This window comes from Calliphora vicina, chromosome 2 (assembly GCF_958450345.1).
Source record: "Calliphora vicina chromosome 2, idCalVici1.1, whole genome shotgun sequence".
NCBI lineage: Eukaryota > Metazoa > Arthropoda > Insecta > Diptera > Calliphoridae > Calliphora > Calliphora vicina.
In genome coordinates this window covers 105,000,205-105,022,153 of record NC_088781.1, presented here as the reverse complement: position 1 = coordinate 105,022,153, position 21,949 = coordinate 105,000,205, and the positions used below count along the sequence as shown (strand labels likewise).

The 21,949-nt window shown below is 29.6% G+C and overlaps 2 protein-coding genes across 2 annotated transcripts; one reads left to right on the top strand and one right to left on the bottom strand.

Moving 5' to 3' along the window:
- Window positions 1–7,491: 7,491 nt before the first annotated feature.
- On the bottom strand, window positions 7,492–9,297 carry PIG-U (phosphatidylinositol glycan anchor biosynthesis class U). Its single transcript, XM_065501491.1, has 5 exons — window positions 9,090–9,297; window positions 8,390–9,023; window positions 8,056–8,327; window positions 7,851–7,993; window positions 7,492–7,785 (listed from the first exon to the last, which is right to left on the bottom strand). Exons 1-5 carry the CDS (start codon window positions 9,217–9,219, stop codon window positions 7,675–7,677), a joined length of 1,290 nt encoding a protein of 429 aa, XP_065357563.1. The 5' UTR covers window positions 9,220–9,297; the 3' UTR covers window positions 7,492–7,674.
- Window positions 9,298–13,372: 4,075 nt separating this feature from the next.
- Window positions 13,373–21,468, top strand: LOC135951564 (U3 small nucleolar ribonucleoprotein protein MPP10). The gene is made up of 3 exons (XM_065501238.1): window positions 13,373–13,573; window positions 13,667–15,401; window positions 21,251–21,468. Exons 1-3 carry the CDS (start codon window positions 13,449–13,451, stop codon window positions 21,392–21,394), a joined length of 2,004 nt encoding a protein of 667 aa, XP_065357310.1. The 5' UTR covers window positions 13,373–13,448; the 3' UTR covers window positions 21,395–21,468.
- Window positions 21,469–21,949: the final 481 nt, after the last annotated feature.

Below are 21,949 nucleotides of genomic sequence, written 5' to 3'. Positions count from 1 at the left end.
CAACAACAATTATAATCTACATCTGATAAATTCCTTTTTTGATTTGAAAATGATGATAAAAAATTCTCATTTCAAATTAGCAACTAAGATGAAATGAACATGAATTTCCTGCAAACAAAACAAATTTGGATCTTTCAGGCCTGTCACAGAATTCCATTCCGATCGAAAATGGAATCAATTCCGTATTTTGCTTCTTCAGAAAAAGTAAAACGAAAATTTATATTTCCTTGTAATTTTTAATCAATTCCTGCACCAAAAGCTTCCCTTTCCTTTTAATATAAAAAACGCTGTCAAATTTAAATCAGAAATATAGAATTATTAAATATTTTTGGAATTAATAAATTACACGGAATCTGAAGAACCTAAAACGAAATCGATGGGAATAAAAACTACGAAATTGAAACCATTATGAAGAAAATGTGTGACAGGCCTGTTTAAAGAAGTTTTTGAGCTACACAAATATTTAATGTTAAACTCAGTAAACTTTCCCATTAATAACTGCCTTGTCTTATAATCTCAACATTAATTGCTTTTTTAGGAATATGTATTATATTCGGGGTTGTCATCTAATCATTGTCGGAATCGGTTTTGAAAACGACAATATAATTGTTTGTTTAATCGATAATGAATTAAATTTTAGATCGAATATAATACCGTTAACTTTGATTTCACATGACCAATGTACTTTTTATGTCGTTTTCAAAACCAATTCCGACAATGATTGGATTCTATGACAACAAAATCTTAACAAAATTTGTTTCCTATTTTATTTATACATTTTTTTTACAAAACAAAACAAATTTATGATATACAATACTAAACTCCTGGTACGTTTAAGTAATTAATTTATATTTACTATTAATAAAAACCCTTAAATCATAAAATATTAAATTAATACTATAAAACTGCTTACAAAAGAAGAAAAAATCATAGAAACTCCTTAGAACATAAAACTACATCAACATGTTATTTATTTATTGTTTTTTTTCCTCCACTCCCAACCATTATTAAGTAGTTCAATCAATTAAAAAAACACAAAACAAAAGAGAAAAACTAAACTATAGTTACATTATTATTAAATATTATAATAAATTATTCCATATAATATTAAGTGTTAAACATGTTTAACTAAAATCATAAATAATTTAAAGGAAACTATCCTTAAATAATAATTTTATCTATCTAACACTACAATCTATAATTAAACTTAAAATAAAAAAAATATATAAAAATAAAATGTTCAACGAATAAAATTGGCAATTAATATTATACAAAAAAAAAACTAAGAGAAAAACTAAACCAAAAATTCAAAACAATCCTATTAAACTCTAGACATTTCTATTATATTATAATCAACCTAATTACATAATAATTGTTAGTAGTGTTTTTTAAAAAAATGCTAAAATATTTATTAAAAACAAATAAATTGTTTTTAAAACAAAAAAACTGAAATTTTTCAAAAAATAAATGGCATGACACACACAAGCCTGGATACAAACATACATATAACCGTTAGTTTACACTACTTAAACATGCAACTATGTTTGTATTGACAAAAGCTCTACCAAATACATAGAATACGTTATGCTTTAACTGCAAAGTTAATGCGATGTTGCAGTTATGCCTGCCTGTGAGTTTTGTATGACCATTTAAATTGTATATTTCTTTAAATATTTATTGATTTAAAATTTTAACATAAATAAAAAAAAATAAACAAAACAATTTTTGCAATACAACATGCATTATATAATATACTCATAATATACATTATACATACATTAATTACTAAATGCATATATTTAAATCGAAAAAAAGTTAATTATATACACTTTATTTAAGTGTTATTTAAAATAAAAATAAAAACAATTAAAATTGTATTACATAAACCATGCGTATCAATATTTAAAACAACCAACCATCAATGAAAGAAAAATTAAAAGAAAAACATGTTTAAATAAAAAAATATATTAAAATAAAATCAATTGAATTGTGTTTTTATTTGGGATATTTGAAAAAAAAAACTTTGGACTAATTGAAAGGAAATGTAAGTATAATATCATAGGTTTTTATGTACTTTATACAATTACCACATTTTCCAAACCACTATTTGCATAATAATGTTTTGGTTTAATAAAGTGTCCAAAAAACCTGTAAATTTAAAAAAACGGTTCTGGTTTAACCGAAAAAGTGTGTTTTTGAAAAAAACCGTTTTTGATTATTGTCTTTTAAAAAAAAACGGTTAAACGGTTTCGATGTTTGTCTTCAAAAAACCAGTTAATCGTTTTATATTAAATTTTTATTTAATACGAAAAAGATCTCCTTAAATTTATTTTTATTTGTGTTATATTCTTAATGCTCTATCTTTATGCAATTATTTTATATCTTTTACGAAATATTGTCAAATGGTATAATCTATCTTCTATATATATAAAATACAAAAAATGTTTCTACCTATGTCCGTTATAGACTCTGAGACCATCCAACCGATTAGCTCCAAACTGGTATCATTGGAAATGAAATTTTCTGAATATGGTTTTGGACACCTAAAATACTACATTAGGTCCATTCGGTGATTTCATAAAGAAGATTTTCGAATTTTCTCACACAAACATATTTCATCTATATATATAAAAATGGATGTATGTTCCGAATGAACTCAAAAACGACTGGACCGATTTTAATGAAATTTTCAGGGAATCTTTAGAATAGCCTAGCGGGTAACACTCTAAAGTCAGATTTTTGATTTTCGGTCTGTGGGTGTGGCAAAATCAAATTTTTACATTATACCGCTAATGCCATCTATATATATAAAAAACCGCTGGACAGATTTTGATGAAATTATTAGGGAATCTACAGAATAGCCCAGCAGGTAACACTGTATAGTCAGATTTTTAATATTCCTATGTGGGCGGAGCGTCGTGTAAAAATCCAATTTTTACATTATACCGCTAATGCCATATATTTCATAAAAATGGATGTGTGTATGTATGTTCCGTATGGACTCAAAATGTTAACAAGCTCGATGACCAAATACAATTGAAAGTGTCTGGCAAAACAATAAAATACAAATCGATTGACACAGTAATGAACGAAGAACAAGTCGTCAATTGTCCTACTTAATTTTTGAATTCATTGGAACCAGCCGAAAACAATTGTCCGTACCCCATACAGCTGAAAATACATTTGATTATAATTTAAAAAATATTTACCCGATTCGAATAAAGTAAATGTTTTTTTAAAAGCCCAACAAGCAAGTGATTATTAAAATTGTTAATAAATAGTAAAATAAAAAAAGGTTCACATTTATTTTTTAACAAAAAAATTAAAAATATGTAGTTCAAAAAATTAACTAAAAAAATTGTCCGTACTCTTTAAATAAATTTACATATCTATTTATAAAATGCATTTATGATGTCCGTAATATGGAATGTGGTGTCCTTTAGGAGCAATTAATTCTCTTAAGCGAATTTTCATCGATAAAGCCAGTTTTTAGGATTTGCTTATGTTATTTTATGATGTCGAATTTTTGTTCTCCAAAATATCTCATAGACGTTCTATGGGGTTTAAATCTGAGCTCTGCACAGTGGGAGAAATGGCCAATCTAGTGGCGCTTTAAGGAAATTTTAGAATTCTGGTAATTATTTTTATTTTTTTGGTAACTAAGAAACCAACAGATTTTTGGTTTTTTTTGTTTTGTTTTGCTCTCGATATTCGCCCACCTGTGAGCTTTCAAACTTGTCATATGTTTTAGCAAGTGCATTAATACTTTTCGCGCTTTTTTAAAGTTAAAGCTTGTTTACACAACAAAATCAAAGTAATGATTTTGTTGTGTATAGAAGATGCTCTACTAAAGTAATTTTGAATTAGTGTTTAAATTGAAATTATTAAATATGTATTAAATAAAAAAATATGTTTGTGATTTGTGCTTATATGTTGTTGTTCTTAAATGTGGTAAACAAATGACCTGTGTAAAATAATGTTTTATTATATGTAACTTAAACTTCTGTGGAATAAAAGTTGGGAGTATTCGAAGAATTCCGCTCCAATGTTTGGTTATTTGTTTCTATGTTCTATTTTCTATGTCCATGTGAAAAATTAGCTGCAACTTTATGATTTTTTACGTTTTTTAGGTGCAATGTCAGAGTCTAAACGCACCCTTTTTTTAATTTGGCACTCTGAACCAGTACTAGCAAAAAAGTTTTTGGCGGTGGAAAATCATGTTTTTTCTAATATTATTGATCCATCAAAATATAACAAAGAGCAATGTCAACAAATTCGTCAACAATTAAGAAATTTTGTTAATAAACTGCGGTACAAGTGGACAACTAGTCACAGAATCATGACAAAATTCGCATATCGAAATAAAGAATGGTTAGAAGGAGATCATATTTTTCCAGAACCAGCCATTGATCGTCGTAAATATACAAATTTTTCAGAGTGCTCAACTAAAACTCAAATAATATGCTTTGGAAACTGCAAATATATTTGTTAGTGAATACCCCTGGTTCTACATGCCTCCATCCGTTCATAAAATATTATTGCATGGCGCAGATATTATTAAAAATGTTTCGTTACCAATAGGAGTAATGTCAGAAGAAGCACTTGAGGCAAGAAATAAAGATTTCCGTAGCTATAGGCTTAACCACACACGAAAAACCTCAAGACTACACACTATGGAGGACTTAATACATGCATTGTTGGTTTCTTCAGACCCTTTCATTACATCTAAATCTAAAAGTACCTCAAGGTACTCAAAAAAACATATTGAAATAGATGATGAGGTCAAGCAACTTCTTTTAAATGAGTATGAGTTACCAGACACCCAAATTTCGGAAAGCTCTGACTCAGAATAATTTTCCAAATAGTTTCTTCTAGAACATGAGCAAATATAAAGTAGGATCTTATTATTTAGAAAATATTCCATAATTTACATCAAGAATTTGTTACTTTAATTTTTTTAATTAGAAAAATAAAAAAAACAGTAAAAAAAAAATAAAATTACAAAACTAAAACACAACTGCTTTATTTAAAAAAAATATTATACTTAAAATTAGCTATTTTTTAAGTTACATATTAACAAAGCAATGCGAAATTAGCAATTTCTTGCACAGACCACAATAAATCAATAAAAACAAATAAAAAAAAACATTTTAAATGAAAAAAGAAGAAATAATAAATTTGCATGAATTTCTGATTTTAAGTACTATTATTGGTGCATGCCCAAATTAGTGGCACTAGCTTTCAAATTTTCTTTTAAAATATTCAAATAACTAAATTTGTCCAACGTCGTTTCCATAAACATGAGATTTCCCATACCTCCAGCTGCCCCACACCATCACTTTTACTCTCTAAATTAAAGTTACTGTATAATTTTTACTGTAAAGTACGAAAATACACCTGTTATTAAGTAGTAGAAAGAACCAGGGGCATAGTCGCCATATTATTTGGGTTCAAAATCGTGAAAAGTGAAATTTAAATTCTTCATAATGGTAAAAAACATTCTCCATATTTATGTTCACTGAATTATTTGTATAATTAACATTTAAATTATAAACAAATTATATCAACTTAGCTATCTACTAGAAAGAGACCTGATATGGGATTCAATAATATCATTTCTATGCAAACGATAGGTCTGTTCATTTACTTTCCCAGTAAATACTTGCAACGAGAGAATAAAATCAAAGTTTACAAAATTACTCTCTTAAATTCTCAAAAATAGTAAAAAGTAAATGAACGCTTTTCCAGTAACAATTGTTTTATATACACAATTTTATTCCTTTTAAAATGTATGAATACTCACATTTTCTTTAATTTTATTGAAAATTCTTTTGTTTTGGCATTTTTTCACCCCAAAAATAAAATTTTAAATAAATAAACAATAACACAAAACATATAAAATATAAGCTGCTAACTATTACGAGTTCAAAATAGAACTTGTAATAGTTTACAACGAGAGAACACTCTCTAAAATTTATACGCTCTTGATTTTTTCTCTACTTGCAAGTTTTTGAGTTAATGAACGCTTTTCCAGTAACAATTGTTACTAACTAGTAACAACTTTTAGTTATTGAACATAGCTGATGACTCAAAGACAAGTCGAATGAAAACTTCTACAAAAAAATCGGTTTCACTATTTTTGATTCTGAACATAAACTTCAAAATCAATGAACTCTGTCGAAAAAAGGTTTTCGTTGTAGAGGAATCCAATTTTATTCGCGCTTGAATTTACCAAAGAATATTTATCAAATTAATTTGTCAACCTTGTCTCTAAATAAGTTATATTGAATGTAATTGTTTTATTAAACGGAGGCTGAAATACCACCCAATTAGGAAAATGAAATACAAGTCGCAATAAATTCAAACCCAAAAAAAAAATTAAATAACTCCCAAATGAAAAAATTAATTATAACTTCAAATTAAAATGACAACTTAATTCCCAATATTTGTTCTATTTGTCAATATTATAGGTTATCTTCGAATGATTCCGTGACTGTCAACCAATCCTGAAACAATAGGATGGATTGAATGGTGTCCAAGACTATATCTGTTAAGCTGGATGCAAAAGCAACCATATTACTAATTAAGATGGATAGGATAAGTCTCAGGTCTTTAGTAGCGGTGATAACCTGTCACTGCTCAATTGGAGTCATCATCGGTAAATGGCATAGTAAAACACAGGATTTCTGTAGGATGTGGAGAAGCTAGACACAGTAGAACATATTATGTGCAACAGAGTTTTAGACTAAAATAGCAATGTAAAAGATTCCACGATGAACTAGCGAACATAAATATACTATATGATCTGAGAAATCTACTTGGCTTTATCATGGAATAGGTTAGATGACAGTCTTTGGAGAATTCCGTGGTCTATACCTATTATTATTTGCTTTTCTTCAGTAATGAATTTCGTTTCGTCTTTAAGTCTCACTTTTTCCTTTCTTTCCATTTTTCTAGCTTTCCTAAATCTATACCTGAAGCTTGTCATAATGGACCCCATGGCTCTCCGTATGAATTTTTTGCTTTACAGTACACACCCTTTATAAACTAACGGTTTCTATCCACCTACTTGCGATGAATATTTGTTTTGTTTAGAAATTTTCTGTTTCTTTTAGATACTCTGTTAAGATTCGTGTGCTTCTTATGGATTTTCTTCATTAGTTATTTTCCTTTCAGGTCGTCGTGTAAGCGCATTTTTTCTTTCTGTTGACTTCTTTAATTCCAATTTTCTCTTAGTTGCAAAGAAAACATTTCCGAAAGTTCCTTGGGAGATTTTCTCTTATAATATTGATAACTTATTAAATAATTTTCCAATCGGTTAGCATTACTGGCATCTTTAAATTTTATTTTTTTGTCACAAAACTTCGTTATTTCGATTGTTGTTGTCCAAAGTTAATGCAGGGTTAGCCGACCGTAATGTATCCTTAACAGACTTTTTTAATATTTTTATTTGGACAAAAATTAGTCGACAAATAGTAAAATAAAACAACATTTTTACTAATTGCATGGCATATTTGTATTTAATAATTTTAATTAAAACTACAATACAAAAAAATACTTGTTATAAATAAATACAAAAAAAAAACTCTTAAATATGTAGTTGGAAAATGTTGTACAAAGTCTAAAAAAAGAATGTTTTGTGTTTGTTTTAAACCAATTAATTTACTACAGCTATTAACCCAAAACTATTTTGGCCTCTTTGCCATCCACGATGATTTTCTGTCCATTAAACAAGCAAAATTCACGTTTGACATAGGCAAATAGTAAATCAGTGACTAGGAATATCTAAAAAGAAAACAGATAATACATAAGTTCAAACAAGTTAAACAAAAATTAAAAATAAAACAAACCTGGCCAGTTGAAAAGGCCAAAGTGGCGCCAAAATAGAAATTGGCATTAGCTGAACCAGAATAAATCCATAAATGCCACAATGCTGGCAGCATACATAATGAAACCACAAAGAAACAAAATACAATAAAGTTGTGGGCCATGACTATAACGATACAAAAAAATTTAAAAATTTATTAAATTTTATGAAAATCAAAATTATCTTACATTTCCAGGATCTTTTCCAAAGAGGCAATAGAGCTAAGTAAAAGGCCACATCACCTATGCAGGGATAAGCCCTAAAGATAGACATTAAACCTATTAAGATGGTGGCCAGCAATATGGGTTCTTTGCGCAACTTTAGTGACAAGGGCACTAAATACAAAACGGTGGCATTCATTTGAAATGTTACCAGGAACATAGTGCGAAAATGATCAAACATTTCGGTAAAGAAATACCAAAATAAACCAATATTCGGCTGCAAGTCGCGATAAAAGAAACTGTAAACAAAATAAAAGATAAAAGATAAATTAAATAATAAAGCATTAAACTTTTAACTTACATAAAACCCAAAGTGCCATCAATAAAATTCCAATTATTCTTTCCCATTACCTTGTAGTTCAATAGAAACAAGGATATTGTTAATAAAACAAAAAATGCAATAGTGTGGAAAATTCCCTTTATCTTTTTATCCTGTTTGGATATCAAAACAACCGGAGCCAGCAATACCACAGGATACAAATTGCGCTGAAACTCAATGGCAACACAAATGAAGAAAATTAATACACGAAAATCCACCAAACCATACAGAGCCAACGACAGAAATAGGTTACTAAAGACTGTAGAAGTCAAACCAGCACAGTTAAAAATGGCCATGGGATTAAACAAATAAGCCATGAGCACTAGGAAGGGTATATTACTCTCATCGATGCGCTGATATTGCAGCTCCTCAGTGTCTTTGGCATACAATTTCATTTCGCGTGTTTGTTGTTGCAATTTTTTGCGCACAAATATTTTACTTGTTTTGTATAGAATCCAAGCAGTACTAATATCCACCACTACATACAATAAGGGCAATAAACCCTGCAAAAATTCGGAGGCATATAATAGAAACCACAACATAAGGGGCATCTCGTGCACCATATCACCATCGTAAGGGTTTGTGCCTTGTTTAAGTAAATAAATGCCCTCTTGTACTGCAATGAAAAGAAAAAGTACAAGTTTTCAAAATTTGCAAACTTATTTCGTATCATTTCAGTTACCTCTTTTAAAGGAATTTAAGGGAGTTGCTATTTCTACACGATTTGCCAATATATTGCCAAATTCACTGTTGGCCAAATAATAACGCAATGCTCCGCCCAAAATTAACCATTTTATAGGTGTTTTATCCATTTTATTTATTGTTTTTAGAATTTTTCTTGAAATTTTCTATTAAATCATTTATGTATCGAGATGCAGCCGGCCAGATAAACAATAAGTAAAAAAATTTCGCTGTCAAATGGATTTTTTGCAACAGCTGTTGCGTTATCGATAACAATATGTGTAAGGGGTGACACAGATAATTTAATGGATTTTAAAGTGTAACAGGGTGGTTTGATAATAAATTTCGGTATTTAACCCTCCGTTAGTCGCAAATGATCTAGTCGATACAGGCAAAAATGTTTTTATTGTAATTTTTTTTAAGCACCATAAATTTGAAGCTATTTTTTGATAAAAATATATTTTTACTGCAATTTTTTTTGTATTACTCTTTTAAATACTTTGAATTAATATAGTTTTCATGTTTTCGAAATAAAAAGTGAAGAGATTATTTTCAGACGCGCCATTTATTTATTGATATCAATTTGATACATTGTGACTAGTCTCGATTGAAAATGATTGCGACTAAGGGTTAAGTGAAGATAATGGAAAAATTTATCAAACCATTTGAGTTTTACACTAGTTCCAATTTGAAAATTTTCTTTACGAAAAATTACAAAATCAAAATTTTAGGATATAGATAGGATATATTTTTTTCTTTAAAATGTTATATAATATAAAATTAGAAATTAGTTTTCGAACTGTTAATCTCAGGGCTTGCTTGTTAGCTATCGCCCCGCAAAAAACCTTGTAACTCCATCAGGTGATACTCAATACCAACTGTTTTTTTGAGTACTCGATACTCAAAAGTAGCATATTCAGAAGAAAATAGTTTTATTAAATTTTGATAAAATTATAATTATGGTATGAATAAGAAGTTTCAATAAATAAATATAAACTATTTTTCGTTACTAACCTGGCGGAATTTGTATAATCCTTAATTTCAAACAAAAAGTTATGTATATTATTAATATGTATTAATATTAAAAATGTCAATAAAATTTATTATATTTGTTTCCTTTAAATGTATGTTGTTTATTATTTGAATTTGAATAAAAACTTTACAGTATTGAGTTGACACTTGAAAAGTTTTGATTAGTGCCGAACATTGTAACCAAGGCGTATCTAATAAGGTGACGTCGAAAAGCCAGCTGACTATTTTTTGCTCGATATGTTTTTTCACTTCTATCTGTCAAAGTTTGTTTACATTTCGTTATTAATTTAAATTAACGTTTTTGTTTCTTTTAATAAAAAATATAAAATAGAAGAAAAGTGAATAATTGATAATATAAAAGTGAATGGAGTACTTATTGAAAGTAAATTTCACGTATTTATTTATTTTCACCCCTGTTTTTGATTTTTGCAGTCTGCTGTTGTTTAGCTGTTTGACAGTTAGCAAATAATTTTACAAAAACAAAGTACATGTTGTTTTTGGTAAAGTTGTATTTGTTGTAGAATTGGGTATACCTGTAAGTAAATTTGCCTTGATTGTAACATTAGAATACTGTTCTCTTTTCCGATTAATCCAAATGCATTGATGAGAGAACATTTGTAATAATTCTGAAGGGAAAAATACGCAAATGACCCAAGTACATAAATGAGTCAGTCTAGTTTGACGTTGGTAGTATTATCACAAAGTATACAGAGGCGACACGACAAAAAAAAATATTTGTCTCTTTCGCTCGAAACAATTTCAACTGGTTTGGTTTTGTGCTTATTTATATAGTTGTTTGTTTTAACGCACTCTCTGTATTAAACCGCAAATTTGTTTTCTCTTTCTATCGAAACAATTTCAAAAAAAGCTGATTTTAGTGTTTTTGAACTGTCAAATTTGACGCCTCTGTATACTTTGTGGTATTATGCTGTGGGTCTGTTTTTCAGGGCAAGTTATGGGTTCAATTCATATCATAAAAAATGCTATGACTTACCTCTATGGATGTAACCCAGTGATTATATTCCATTGAGTTAAGTGTTTCAATCTCATAAAAAACCTATGGGAAATTATAGTTCGCAGAAATACTGATTAAAAATTATAATACGAATGAAGCTTTATCAGACGCGTTTATCGACACCGACAAAAATTAAAGTACAATATGTTTCGGTCTTGATTTGAACCAAACTATCGTATTCATAAGAACTTTATAATATTTTGCTTGTGTGTTATTATAGAGTATCCTTTGGAGAAAACCTGTTACTTGCTTAAATTAAATATGATTTTATTTGTTTGTCTTTTTCCTCGCTTGCAATTCAATGAATTTTACAGTTTCAAATTTTAATTATTACTGTTTAAGTTCATATTTTAATAGAGTTTGTTGTAGTGAATGGTAGAAAAGCTAATAATCGATTTTCGATCAACCATTTTCATTTAGATTTTTACAGTCGATTAATCGAACCCAATAATCCATTTTTTAATAATCGACCTGCATTTTTGGGAACTATAGCAATATTTACGGATTAAAATCATATTTTGGAAGGTTATTATAACTCCTTTTTGTTGAGGTGCTATTTTATAAACCGTAACGGCAAACATTTGACAACAATTTTATGGAAAAAATTTCGTAGCACTTTTTATAAAATATTTTTAAGGTTGAAAAAATTTTGCATTAAAAAATTAGGTCCTCCGTGAATATTTTCCGATGTCAGCTGAAGATTAATATATTGCAAATTTTAATGAAAGCAAAAAACGTAGACAATACTAAAAATTCCGGAATTTTATTTCTATTTCGATTAATCGTTATTAAAAATCGATTTCAGCATAAAAATCGGAGTATATAATCGATCACGAAATAGTCGATTTTAAGTGCCCTGGAGACGATCAAATAAACACATCAATAACATAGTTGTGAGCGTGCAGCTGTTCTTTTTCGGCTACACGTACAAGTTGTCCGCAATGATTGATGAAAATCAAAAAGTTTTGATTTTTTAATTTGACGGTTGATTATTTGATCGTCTCCTGTTGTGATTGACAATCAAATTTTATTTTCTTTGCGTTTGCCTTGCACGGATGAAAAAAAATATTCATATTATGTATTTTACGTCTCTGATTAACAAAACAAAACTCGTTATTTTTACCAAAGATTTTTGGTAATAATAGAAAAGTGCGTCCAAATACAAATGGTGATTGACGTCTTTATTTGTACGTCTCCTTTAAAGCTTCCCAGCGGCGAAAAGAAGTAGTAAGCAGGCCTTCTGGAAGGCCTTATTTATCAGACACAAGGCCTCATTGCTCCATTCCATACTCATATATTTTTTACACACGATGTCCTAGCCAGCCAAGGCCTTCTTCAACAGGCCTGATAGAAGGCCTTCTTCAACAGGCCTGATAGAAGGCCTTCTTCAACAGGCCTGATAGAAGGCCTTCTTCAACAGGCCTGGCAGCAGGCCTTCTTCACAGGCTTGTTTTCAGGCCTTTTGTAAATAAATTTTGTTAAATAAATTGTATCTTTGATTAAGCCTAAACTATGTTTAAAATTTAATAACTTACCCGGCCTAAGCGATATCTTATTTATTTTAATTTTTTATAATAAAATCCAATAATGACCAAGTAAAAAATTCTCACAACCGCTTTGTTCAAGAATTAAAGCAAAACTATTTTAAGTTTACTTCTTTTTTTCTCTTCACTTTTTGCATTTTTTTGTATTTGTAGTTTTGTCTTTGGAATGTGAGTTTTTAACTGTATTTTCTGCTTGTACTACGTTTGTAGCAACAAAAAGAAGGGAGCAGGTAGGCCTTCCATAAGGTCTTCCTGAGAAGGCAAGCGAGCATGAGTACTGGATCTAAAAAAAGGTCCAGGAAGGTCTTACAGAAGGCCTTATAGCTGAAGGCCTCAAAAATTTCGCCGCTGGGTTCAAGCATACGACACTCACACATATGCACTGATTGACGGGTTTATTTGATCGTCTCCAGGGCACTTTAGACCCTGAAAATCGATTTTCGACCATAATCGTAATCGATTTACCATTCAATAGTTTGTTCACAGACAAATAAAAGCCGTTGAATAAGATACACCACTAAATGGCGCTAAATGTTTAACATAACTAACTGTAAATTATAATTTAGACACTTGATTTGGGTATTCACATTAAATATTTTAATCTTTCTCTGAAACACCCTGTTATAGTTTGAGGATCACTGCTTTGAAAACATGCATGTGTTGAGCTGTCAACTTTGTATTTGTTTACAAATTGGAAAAGTGTTCACGCGTGCTTTGTTTTATTTATTTTTTAAGAACGAAAATATATTAATTTTATTGAAATTATTTAATGAAAACTAAAAAAAATAATAACAAAATGCCAGCCGTCAAAGCAGAACCCAAAATAGAAGATAAATTACAACAAATAAATCAATCTCTATTGAAATTGACTGCCGAACCGGACAAGTTTCTCATGTGAGTTTCAACAAAAGTGTCTGTTGCGCTTGGCAGGCACATGTGTTTCCATTTAAAAGGATTTTTTAAAACATAATTTTTTTAATACTTTAGAGCACAGCCCGAAAAATGTAAAAATATTGAGGAAATGTTGCTGGAGATGTATGGTGCAACCATAGAAAGTGATCATGATAATAAGGGTAATCCAGAAATTTTGCCCGAACTGGTGGTGGAAGAAATGGATATAGAACAGATATGGCAGCAATTGGAATTGCGTAATAATTTCGTCTTAGGTGGACTGATAAAAAGAACTGCCAAATTGTTGGCTTTAAGAGAACAGAAATTGGAAGTGCATTTGAAAGAGGATGAAGACGAGGCTGATGATATGCAATTGGGTGAAGAAGAGGAAGACGAGGATGATCATGAATTGCAAGATTTAGCAGAAGAGGACGAAGAAAAAAATGAAAATGACAACAATGATGAAGACGAAGAAGATGCTGATTTATTTAAAGAAAAATCAAAACTTAAAAAAAAATCCATACGTAAATCAGTAGTTGATGACAAATTCTTCAAGTTAGATGAAATGGAAGCCTTCTTAGAAGCCGAGGAAGCCAAAGAAGATAGAAAATACAGAGGCAAATTATTGGCCAAGGATGATGATGGTATTAATTACTTTGCTGAAGATTTTGGAGATGAGGCTGAAATTGACTCCGAGGATGAAGATTCAAATCCAGCTTATAAAGACTTCTTTGATGAAGAAGATTTAGAAGAAGAGGAGAAACCAAAAAACAAAGATAAAAATAAGAAAAAACAGAAAGATCATTTTGCTGCCAATGCGCAAGAGGAGGAAGATGAAGATGATGAAGACCTAAATGAGGAACAAGAAGATGAAGATATGGAAAATGAAGATGAAAATATGGAACAAGCCTCTGAAGAAGAAGGTGAACAAGATGAAAAAGTGCCTTTAGGTTCCGGAGAATATTCCGAAGATTCGGAAGACAGTGAAAAACCAGATGAACCTAAATCCTCTTTTGAGTTAAGACAAGATCGTTTAGATCAACGTATACGTGATTATGAATCGGAGGTATTGGGCGAAAAACCTTGGCAACTTAAGGGTGAAGTACAGGCTACATCACGTCCACAAAATTCTTTACTCGAAGAAGTACTAGAATTTGAATCTACTGTACGGCCAGCACCCATTATTACCGAAGAAACTACCCGCTGCCTGGAAGACATCATTAGACAACGTATTAAAGATCAAGCCTGGGATGATGTGGTACGTGTTGTAAAACCATTAAACACACCTCAAGATTATCGCAAAAAACTGGTATTGGATCAGGAAAAATCCAAAGAATCTTTGGCCCACATCTATGAAAAAGAGTATCAACTTGAAATGGAAAAACTCAATCCTAATCGTGACCCTAATGATCCCGACGAACCAAAAGAACATCAAGAAATACGTAAACAAATGCGTGACTTATTCGTTAAACTCGATGCCCTATCCAACTTCCACTTTACACCCAAACCAGTTGCACCTGAACCTAGAATTATTACAAATACTCCAGCTGTGGCTATGGAGGAGGTGGCTCCCGTTGCAGTTAGTGATGCCAAACTATTGGCACCTGAGGAAGTATTTCGTGGTCCGAAATATGAACTGGTTGGCAAATCGGAACGTACTAAAACCGATAAAAATCGTGCTTTACGCAAAAAGAAATCGAAACAAAGGGCCATTCACACTGCCTTGGAGGCCAAGGATTTGGACCGCCAGAAGAAGGGCATACCACTGACAAAGAAGGAAGAAAGTGCCAAGCTAATGAAAAAGTTGACAAAACAAAGAAATGTAGAAAAGGTAAGAACTATTATTGTTTATATCAATTTAAAATTCCAAATAGGTTTTTGGTGCTACTTTTGCAAGGATCTGTGTTATTTTTAGGGCATTTCAATCAAAATTAATGAAAAACAAAGTGTATCTGTTCATAAAAATCGCTCTGACCTTTTCGATGGTGTCATCGCTATCGCAATCACCTTGTCATCAGTTTATAAATCACACATAATGTCAATTTGTGACTCCAATGCTGGTCCTACTGCACCTTCTGAAAATTATTCATCATGCTTACTCCACCAGCAAATTTCCGCAAGTATTGCACTCGGCGACTTTTTTCCACTGTATCTGTGATTTTTGTTTTATTAAAATGAGTTTGAAAAAAACTCAGGTGATACAGATTTCAAATGACATAGCAACCAAATGATAGCGTTCGACTTGTACAGCAGATACGTCTGTTCATCAGATTGTCTGCTGATGTAATTCAGATAATGGTGTAAATACTGAATTTTCAAGCTTTGAATTGAATTATTATTATAATTATCCATAGAATGCTTTATGAGAAATCATCAGTAGTTCTTAAGTTATAGTTAATAAACTAATAAAGCAAACATATAGATACGTAAAAAATATAAATGGTCACAAAAGAAATGCTTGGCCTGATAACTACAAACCTTTGTACGTTTTACTATAATAGTTCAGTACTTTCACCCTGACTTGAAATATCTCACCCCCGAGACAATGACCCCGAAAATGTTCCATGTGTCGGGAAAGGGGATCCTGTATCAGGAACTGTCTGACCGACAGTAACCTGGTCTCCTCATGTAGATGATCAACATTCGTAATCTTGACACAACCAGTTTCGATCAGGAGAGCATGAAGGAGGCTGTCGAAGACTATCCTTAACATTCGTAGGGTTAATTCGTCCTTCAACTGAGATGCTGAACTTCTTTGGTCCAAAAGATAAAAAAGGACACCGAGGATTTCGAAGCAGATAACCTTAAGTTTCGTTCATGAAAAAATCTTAAGGTGGCCAGATTTTGGGTGATTTTGGCACTTATATCGTCGATGTTGACACCTGATGAAATTATAGTGCAATCATCTGCATACGACACCATAGAGACATCTGTGTGTGAATTGTAGAGTTGGGTTGTTCATGAACGAACAAGTTCAATTGAACAATTCAGTCAAATGAAGAGTGCGAAGTTGTTCAGTTTTCTTGCTTTTTTTATTCACTTTATTAATTTTGACATTACTGTAGATATTTGCATCTTTCCATTTGAAAACGATTTAAAATGGCATTTAAGTTATTAAAGGATAATAACATGCTAAATTAGTCTCCAAAAGCATTTTGTTCACTGTCTGCAAAAACATTCACAGAGAAATCGTTTAACCTCTTAGTTCAGTCAAATACCTTAGAATAAAAATGAACAACTGAACAAAAATAATAAACTTTATTTATTCGTTCTGAACAAAAATTACCAATCAGTAAATAGAACGATTATTACCAACTCTACTCAAATTGGTAGCTCTTGGACGAGTGAACTCGGAAGATTCCGTTGCATAGAACAGACTGTCCTGGGAAGGAGGAAATTGAAAAAAAATTCATGACAAAGAAGTAGTTTAGGAAGGGGTTCAAGTGATGACGAAGTGCTTCGATTTAAGTGAAACATGCATGATTTTTACATAATGAGTATTTAAATATGCGGCTCTTCATTTGAATGATTGCATAGAACCAATACAATTTCTATCAATTGACTACATTTTTTTCATTTATGAAATACAGTTATTGTTATAAGCAGCACAAGTCTTTGCAAATTTCTGTCGTTTTAAAAAAAAAGTTTGTTACTGAACGTTGCATAAATATGCATATTACTCACTTCGATTATAATTTCTTTAAAGTAAATAATTTGTCTGTATGTTGCTTATTATAATACAAATAATTTAAAGCTTTAATTTCGATATTTTCTAGACATTTTTAATTAGGCTTAAGGTCATTTTATTATAATTTATTACAAATAAATTTATTACAAATAAATTATAATAAAATGAACTTAAGCCTAATTAAAAATTTACTTTCAAATTATATATATATATATATAAAGTTCGAATAATTACCAAAAATCTATAAATGAAATACACATGGCACATTAAGGACTAATATGAAATCAGTTTCCAATCTCCAGTTTGATTCAACGAATCAACACCAAGGAGTAAAACCGAAAAACACAAAAACATACATAGCTGAATTGTCAACCAACTACAGCAACAGACACACTAATGAGATGATAAATTTGTAATAATAAGAATACACATATATAATAAAAAATATTTGAAATTTCGTCTAATTTACAAATAATATAAATATGAATTTGGCTTCCCATATTCTAATTCCTAATAATAGTAAGTTAAATAGATGAAATTTACAATAAGACCTTGACAATGAAGATTGTTGATGACGGCCTTGGCAGGGTAGAGAATGCATTCCAATTTGCCAATTGTCTAAATTTTAGTATTCAGTGATATTCTTTGAATTATTACAAATAAATTAGAATAAAATGAACTTAAGCCTAATTAAAAATTTACTTTCAAATTAAAAAACTATTTTTTTTATCTTTATAAATAGTGCACACTAAATGTTGATTGAAATAAAATTTCAGAAAATTTAGTTTGCACTATTTTTTTACCAGCTTTTCTATACCCAATAAGCATTTTTACTGGAATTCAAGTTGAAAGCAAGTGTAATTCAAGCCTTGAATTATAGTCAAGCAATTGAATTACAGTTGTATTACACTTTATTTCAATAGCATTATCCAGTAAAAAGGAAACATAAATTCAAGCCATATGTTTTTTGTTTGAAATATATTTAATTTTTCAAATATTTTTAAAGTCTAAAACATAATTACATTTGCATTCAAGTCAAATTCCAACAAAATTTTCAAGTGCTTGAATTTTTGGGGCTTTGGTGCTTACTGGGTAATCTTTAATATAGTTTCATCTGTTTTCAAAAAGTCAATTATTTTTTGTGTGAGTGTTTTTTTGTTGTAAACATCAAAATTAAAATTCTTGTTTTCTCGTATATTTGATAAAGTAAAAATTTGGGTTAAATACAGATTTGAAAGATATTAATATCTACTATTTATATTTCTGAAATCGCATGATTTGTTGAAAATTTATTTAAGAAATAGCAAAATGTCATAAAATATTCAAAGACGTTTTTCTCGAAACGATTTTTTTTTGAATCATGACATTGTTGCAGCAAATGAGCGATGTGTGAGTTTTTTAGGGTTTTAGTGAGATCTTCTGAAATAATCTTTTATAAAAAGAATATAATTTAAATGACTTTTTCTTTAGATTTAATAAAACTTTTCTTGGAAAAAAACTCTCTCGGTGATTGTATATGTTGGAGAAATCAAAAGCATGATAAAGAATATTCTTTTTTGGATTGTTTTAGATTTTGATTAATTTAATAGTTTCGTTTAGTTATGATGAAAGACTCATTTCAAAAAAAAAAGTTTCTTCTATACATGTAAATACAATGTTTCACATGCATGTAAATTAAATATGTCAGTTGTTATTCGGGTTTTTAATTTCTCGACCTTTTTTGATTCCCGGGAATCGGGAAATTCTTTTCTACATTCCCGGGTACCCGGCTATTACAGCAAAATTTCATATAAAAACTTTGTGTTATAATTATTAAATATCAGAGCTTCGAATTAATTAATAAAATTTGAGCTTAATTTACTAAAATCTTAATCCGTAATTAAAAAATGTCAAATCCATTCCTAATATTTAATTTTTTAGATTCATTCCAAAGCCTGAATTAATTTTTAAGTTAATTAATAACAGAATTTATTCAAACTTTGAATGATTAAATTTTTGTTAAATCAAATCATTAAGGGTACTCATTTAAACGCTTAAGTTTCCCATTTGTGCAAATGGGCAAATTTGCGCGACATGTTTCATGAACCCACCTTTTCAATTTTGTGCAAGTTTATACAGAAAATTTATATTTGTCAAATAAAAATACATAAATTCAACAAAAGCTTTAATAACTTTTTTTCAAATTGTATAAATTTTAATTTTAAAATGTTGAATGAAAGTTAAATCTTTGAAACAAACGGTGGTATACATAGTTTGGAAGATTTTGTTTATGTTCTAGCTGTTGGTTAATGTTTTCATACACAATGTCATTTAATACAATCATTCTGTTCCAAAGTTACACAATTTTAACATGCACAAAATTTTTATATTTTATTTGATTTTTATTTCTTATAAATAAAAGTAAACAATAGCAGCTGATTCATCAAATGCACAATAAATTCAAGTTTGCGAGTCTAAATTGTCGCGCAAACTTATCGGAGTTGTGCAAACGAATTTCCATACATTTTTTGACATTTCATTTGCGAGAGTGTAAAAATGCACAGATTGCACAGTTTGCGAGGCTTTTAAGCGTTTACATGAGGACCCTTATTTACAAAATTAATTGAAACAAGTTAGAGTGCTATATTCGGCTGTGCCGAATCTTATATACCCTTCACCAAATTATACTTCAAAATTAAATTTTTTTCCAGTTGTTTTTTTCATTTTTTGGAAAAAAAATTTTTTTGATTGTTATTTTAAATTTTTTTTTTGTTTTTTTAAATTTTAAAATTTTTTTTTTGTTTTTAAAATTTTTTTGGAAAAAAAAATTCGGTTTCAAAATTTTTTTCCGATATTGACCCATTGTAGGTCCAACTTACTATGGTCTTATGTACGTCGTTGCAAATGTCTTTGAAATATCTATCATTAGATATCCATATTGTCTATATTAATGTCTAAGTAATCCATATATAGGTCAAAAATCGAGGTTGTCTTGGTTTTTTATCTCAGCCATTTGTGGACCGATTTTGCTGATTTTAAATAGCAAAATTCTCGAAAGCATGTCTGACAGAATTATTAAAGATTTGGATCCCGAAGATATCTGGGGTCTTCAGAAAATTGATTTCAACAGACAGACAGACATGGCTTAATCGACTCCGCTATCTATAAGGATCCAGAATATATATACTTTATAGGGTCGGAAATGAAAAATGTAGAAATTACAAACGGAATGACAAACTTATATATACCCTTCTCACGAAGGTGAATGGTATAAAAATTGTCTTAAATCTTTTTGTACTAGATTTTAATTGAAGAAAAATTTAATCAATTAATAAATTTTTGAAGCTATTTTGTTATGGATTTGAAGAAGAAATTTAAAGAAATTAGAATGATTGAATAAGAAATAATAATAAATTATATTTTTAAATTTTCATACGAAAAACTCCAAATAAATAATAATAAGCGGTCTATTATTGCCAAGATATAAGCAAAAAACTGTGAAAAAATTAGAGTTCTAACTTGTTTCTATGTATTTTCATCAGTTTTTAATTCCCGGGATTCCCGACTAAAAATGCCGGGAATCGGGTAGTGAAAAATTGGCAAAATTCCCGGAAAATTTGTACCGGGAATACCCTGGATAAAAACCCTAGTTGTTATACATACTCACTAATCATGTTTATTGGATGTTCAAAAATATCTAATTTTAATTTGAAATTTGTATTTGAATTGAAACGGAAAAATAAATACCAAAAAATTTTTAAAGTGCAAAAAAAAGGAATTTCGGTTAATCGGTTAATCGACACAAATTAATCGGTTTATTTGTTATTTGAAAATCGGCAATTTCAAATTAATCGAACAGTTAACCGTCAAAAATAAATCGGTTAACCGATTAACGGTTAATCGATTGAATACCCTAATAAATACTAAACTGAATTGAAATCTTGTTTTGAATATCAAATTTATTTACAAATTAAAGCACTTTTTCTCAACATTATTTAAATTTTCTTTTTCAGATTACAACCAGCAACGATCAAGGTGCATTAAAATCATCCAAGGCCTTCTTCTCCAAACTGCAGGATCAAGCAACAACCACCGTGAAGCCAACAAAAAAGAAACAGGATGCCAAAACTTTATCAGCGAAAAAATTAAAATTATAGTCAAACTAAGTAATTGTTTTCATTTTTTTCTTCTTTTTTTTAAATTAGCAAAGTCAAGTAATAAACATACATATTATATATATATTTTTATATATATAAAAAAATAACAAGAATAAAAAAAGCATCGTTAAACATAACAAATTTATCCCTAGACTACAAAAACGCATAAATGATTAAGGACATTATGATTATTACGTGCCAGTTGATATGTGAGTGAGGGTGTCTGTGTGTGTGCCATTCTTTTCATGCTTAGAGTTGCTATAATGTCCTGAATGAATGAAAGTATGGTGTGTGGTTGGTAAATGTACAAACAAACGATGGAACGTTCATTCATTCATTTATGCCATAAAAGAATGAATATAGCTTAAGAACTAATTTTGAGTCGCGTAATGACGTCAAATGTTAATACTCGTACTACAAATAGTTTGTGTTTTCTTTTACTATAATGCTGTTGTTATTTTTATTCCTATAAAGATACATGAATTATTTTCTTAATATGTCTTTACACCATTTCTCAATGTCTTGGAATTATATTTAATTATTAAGGAATGATTT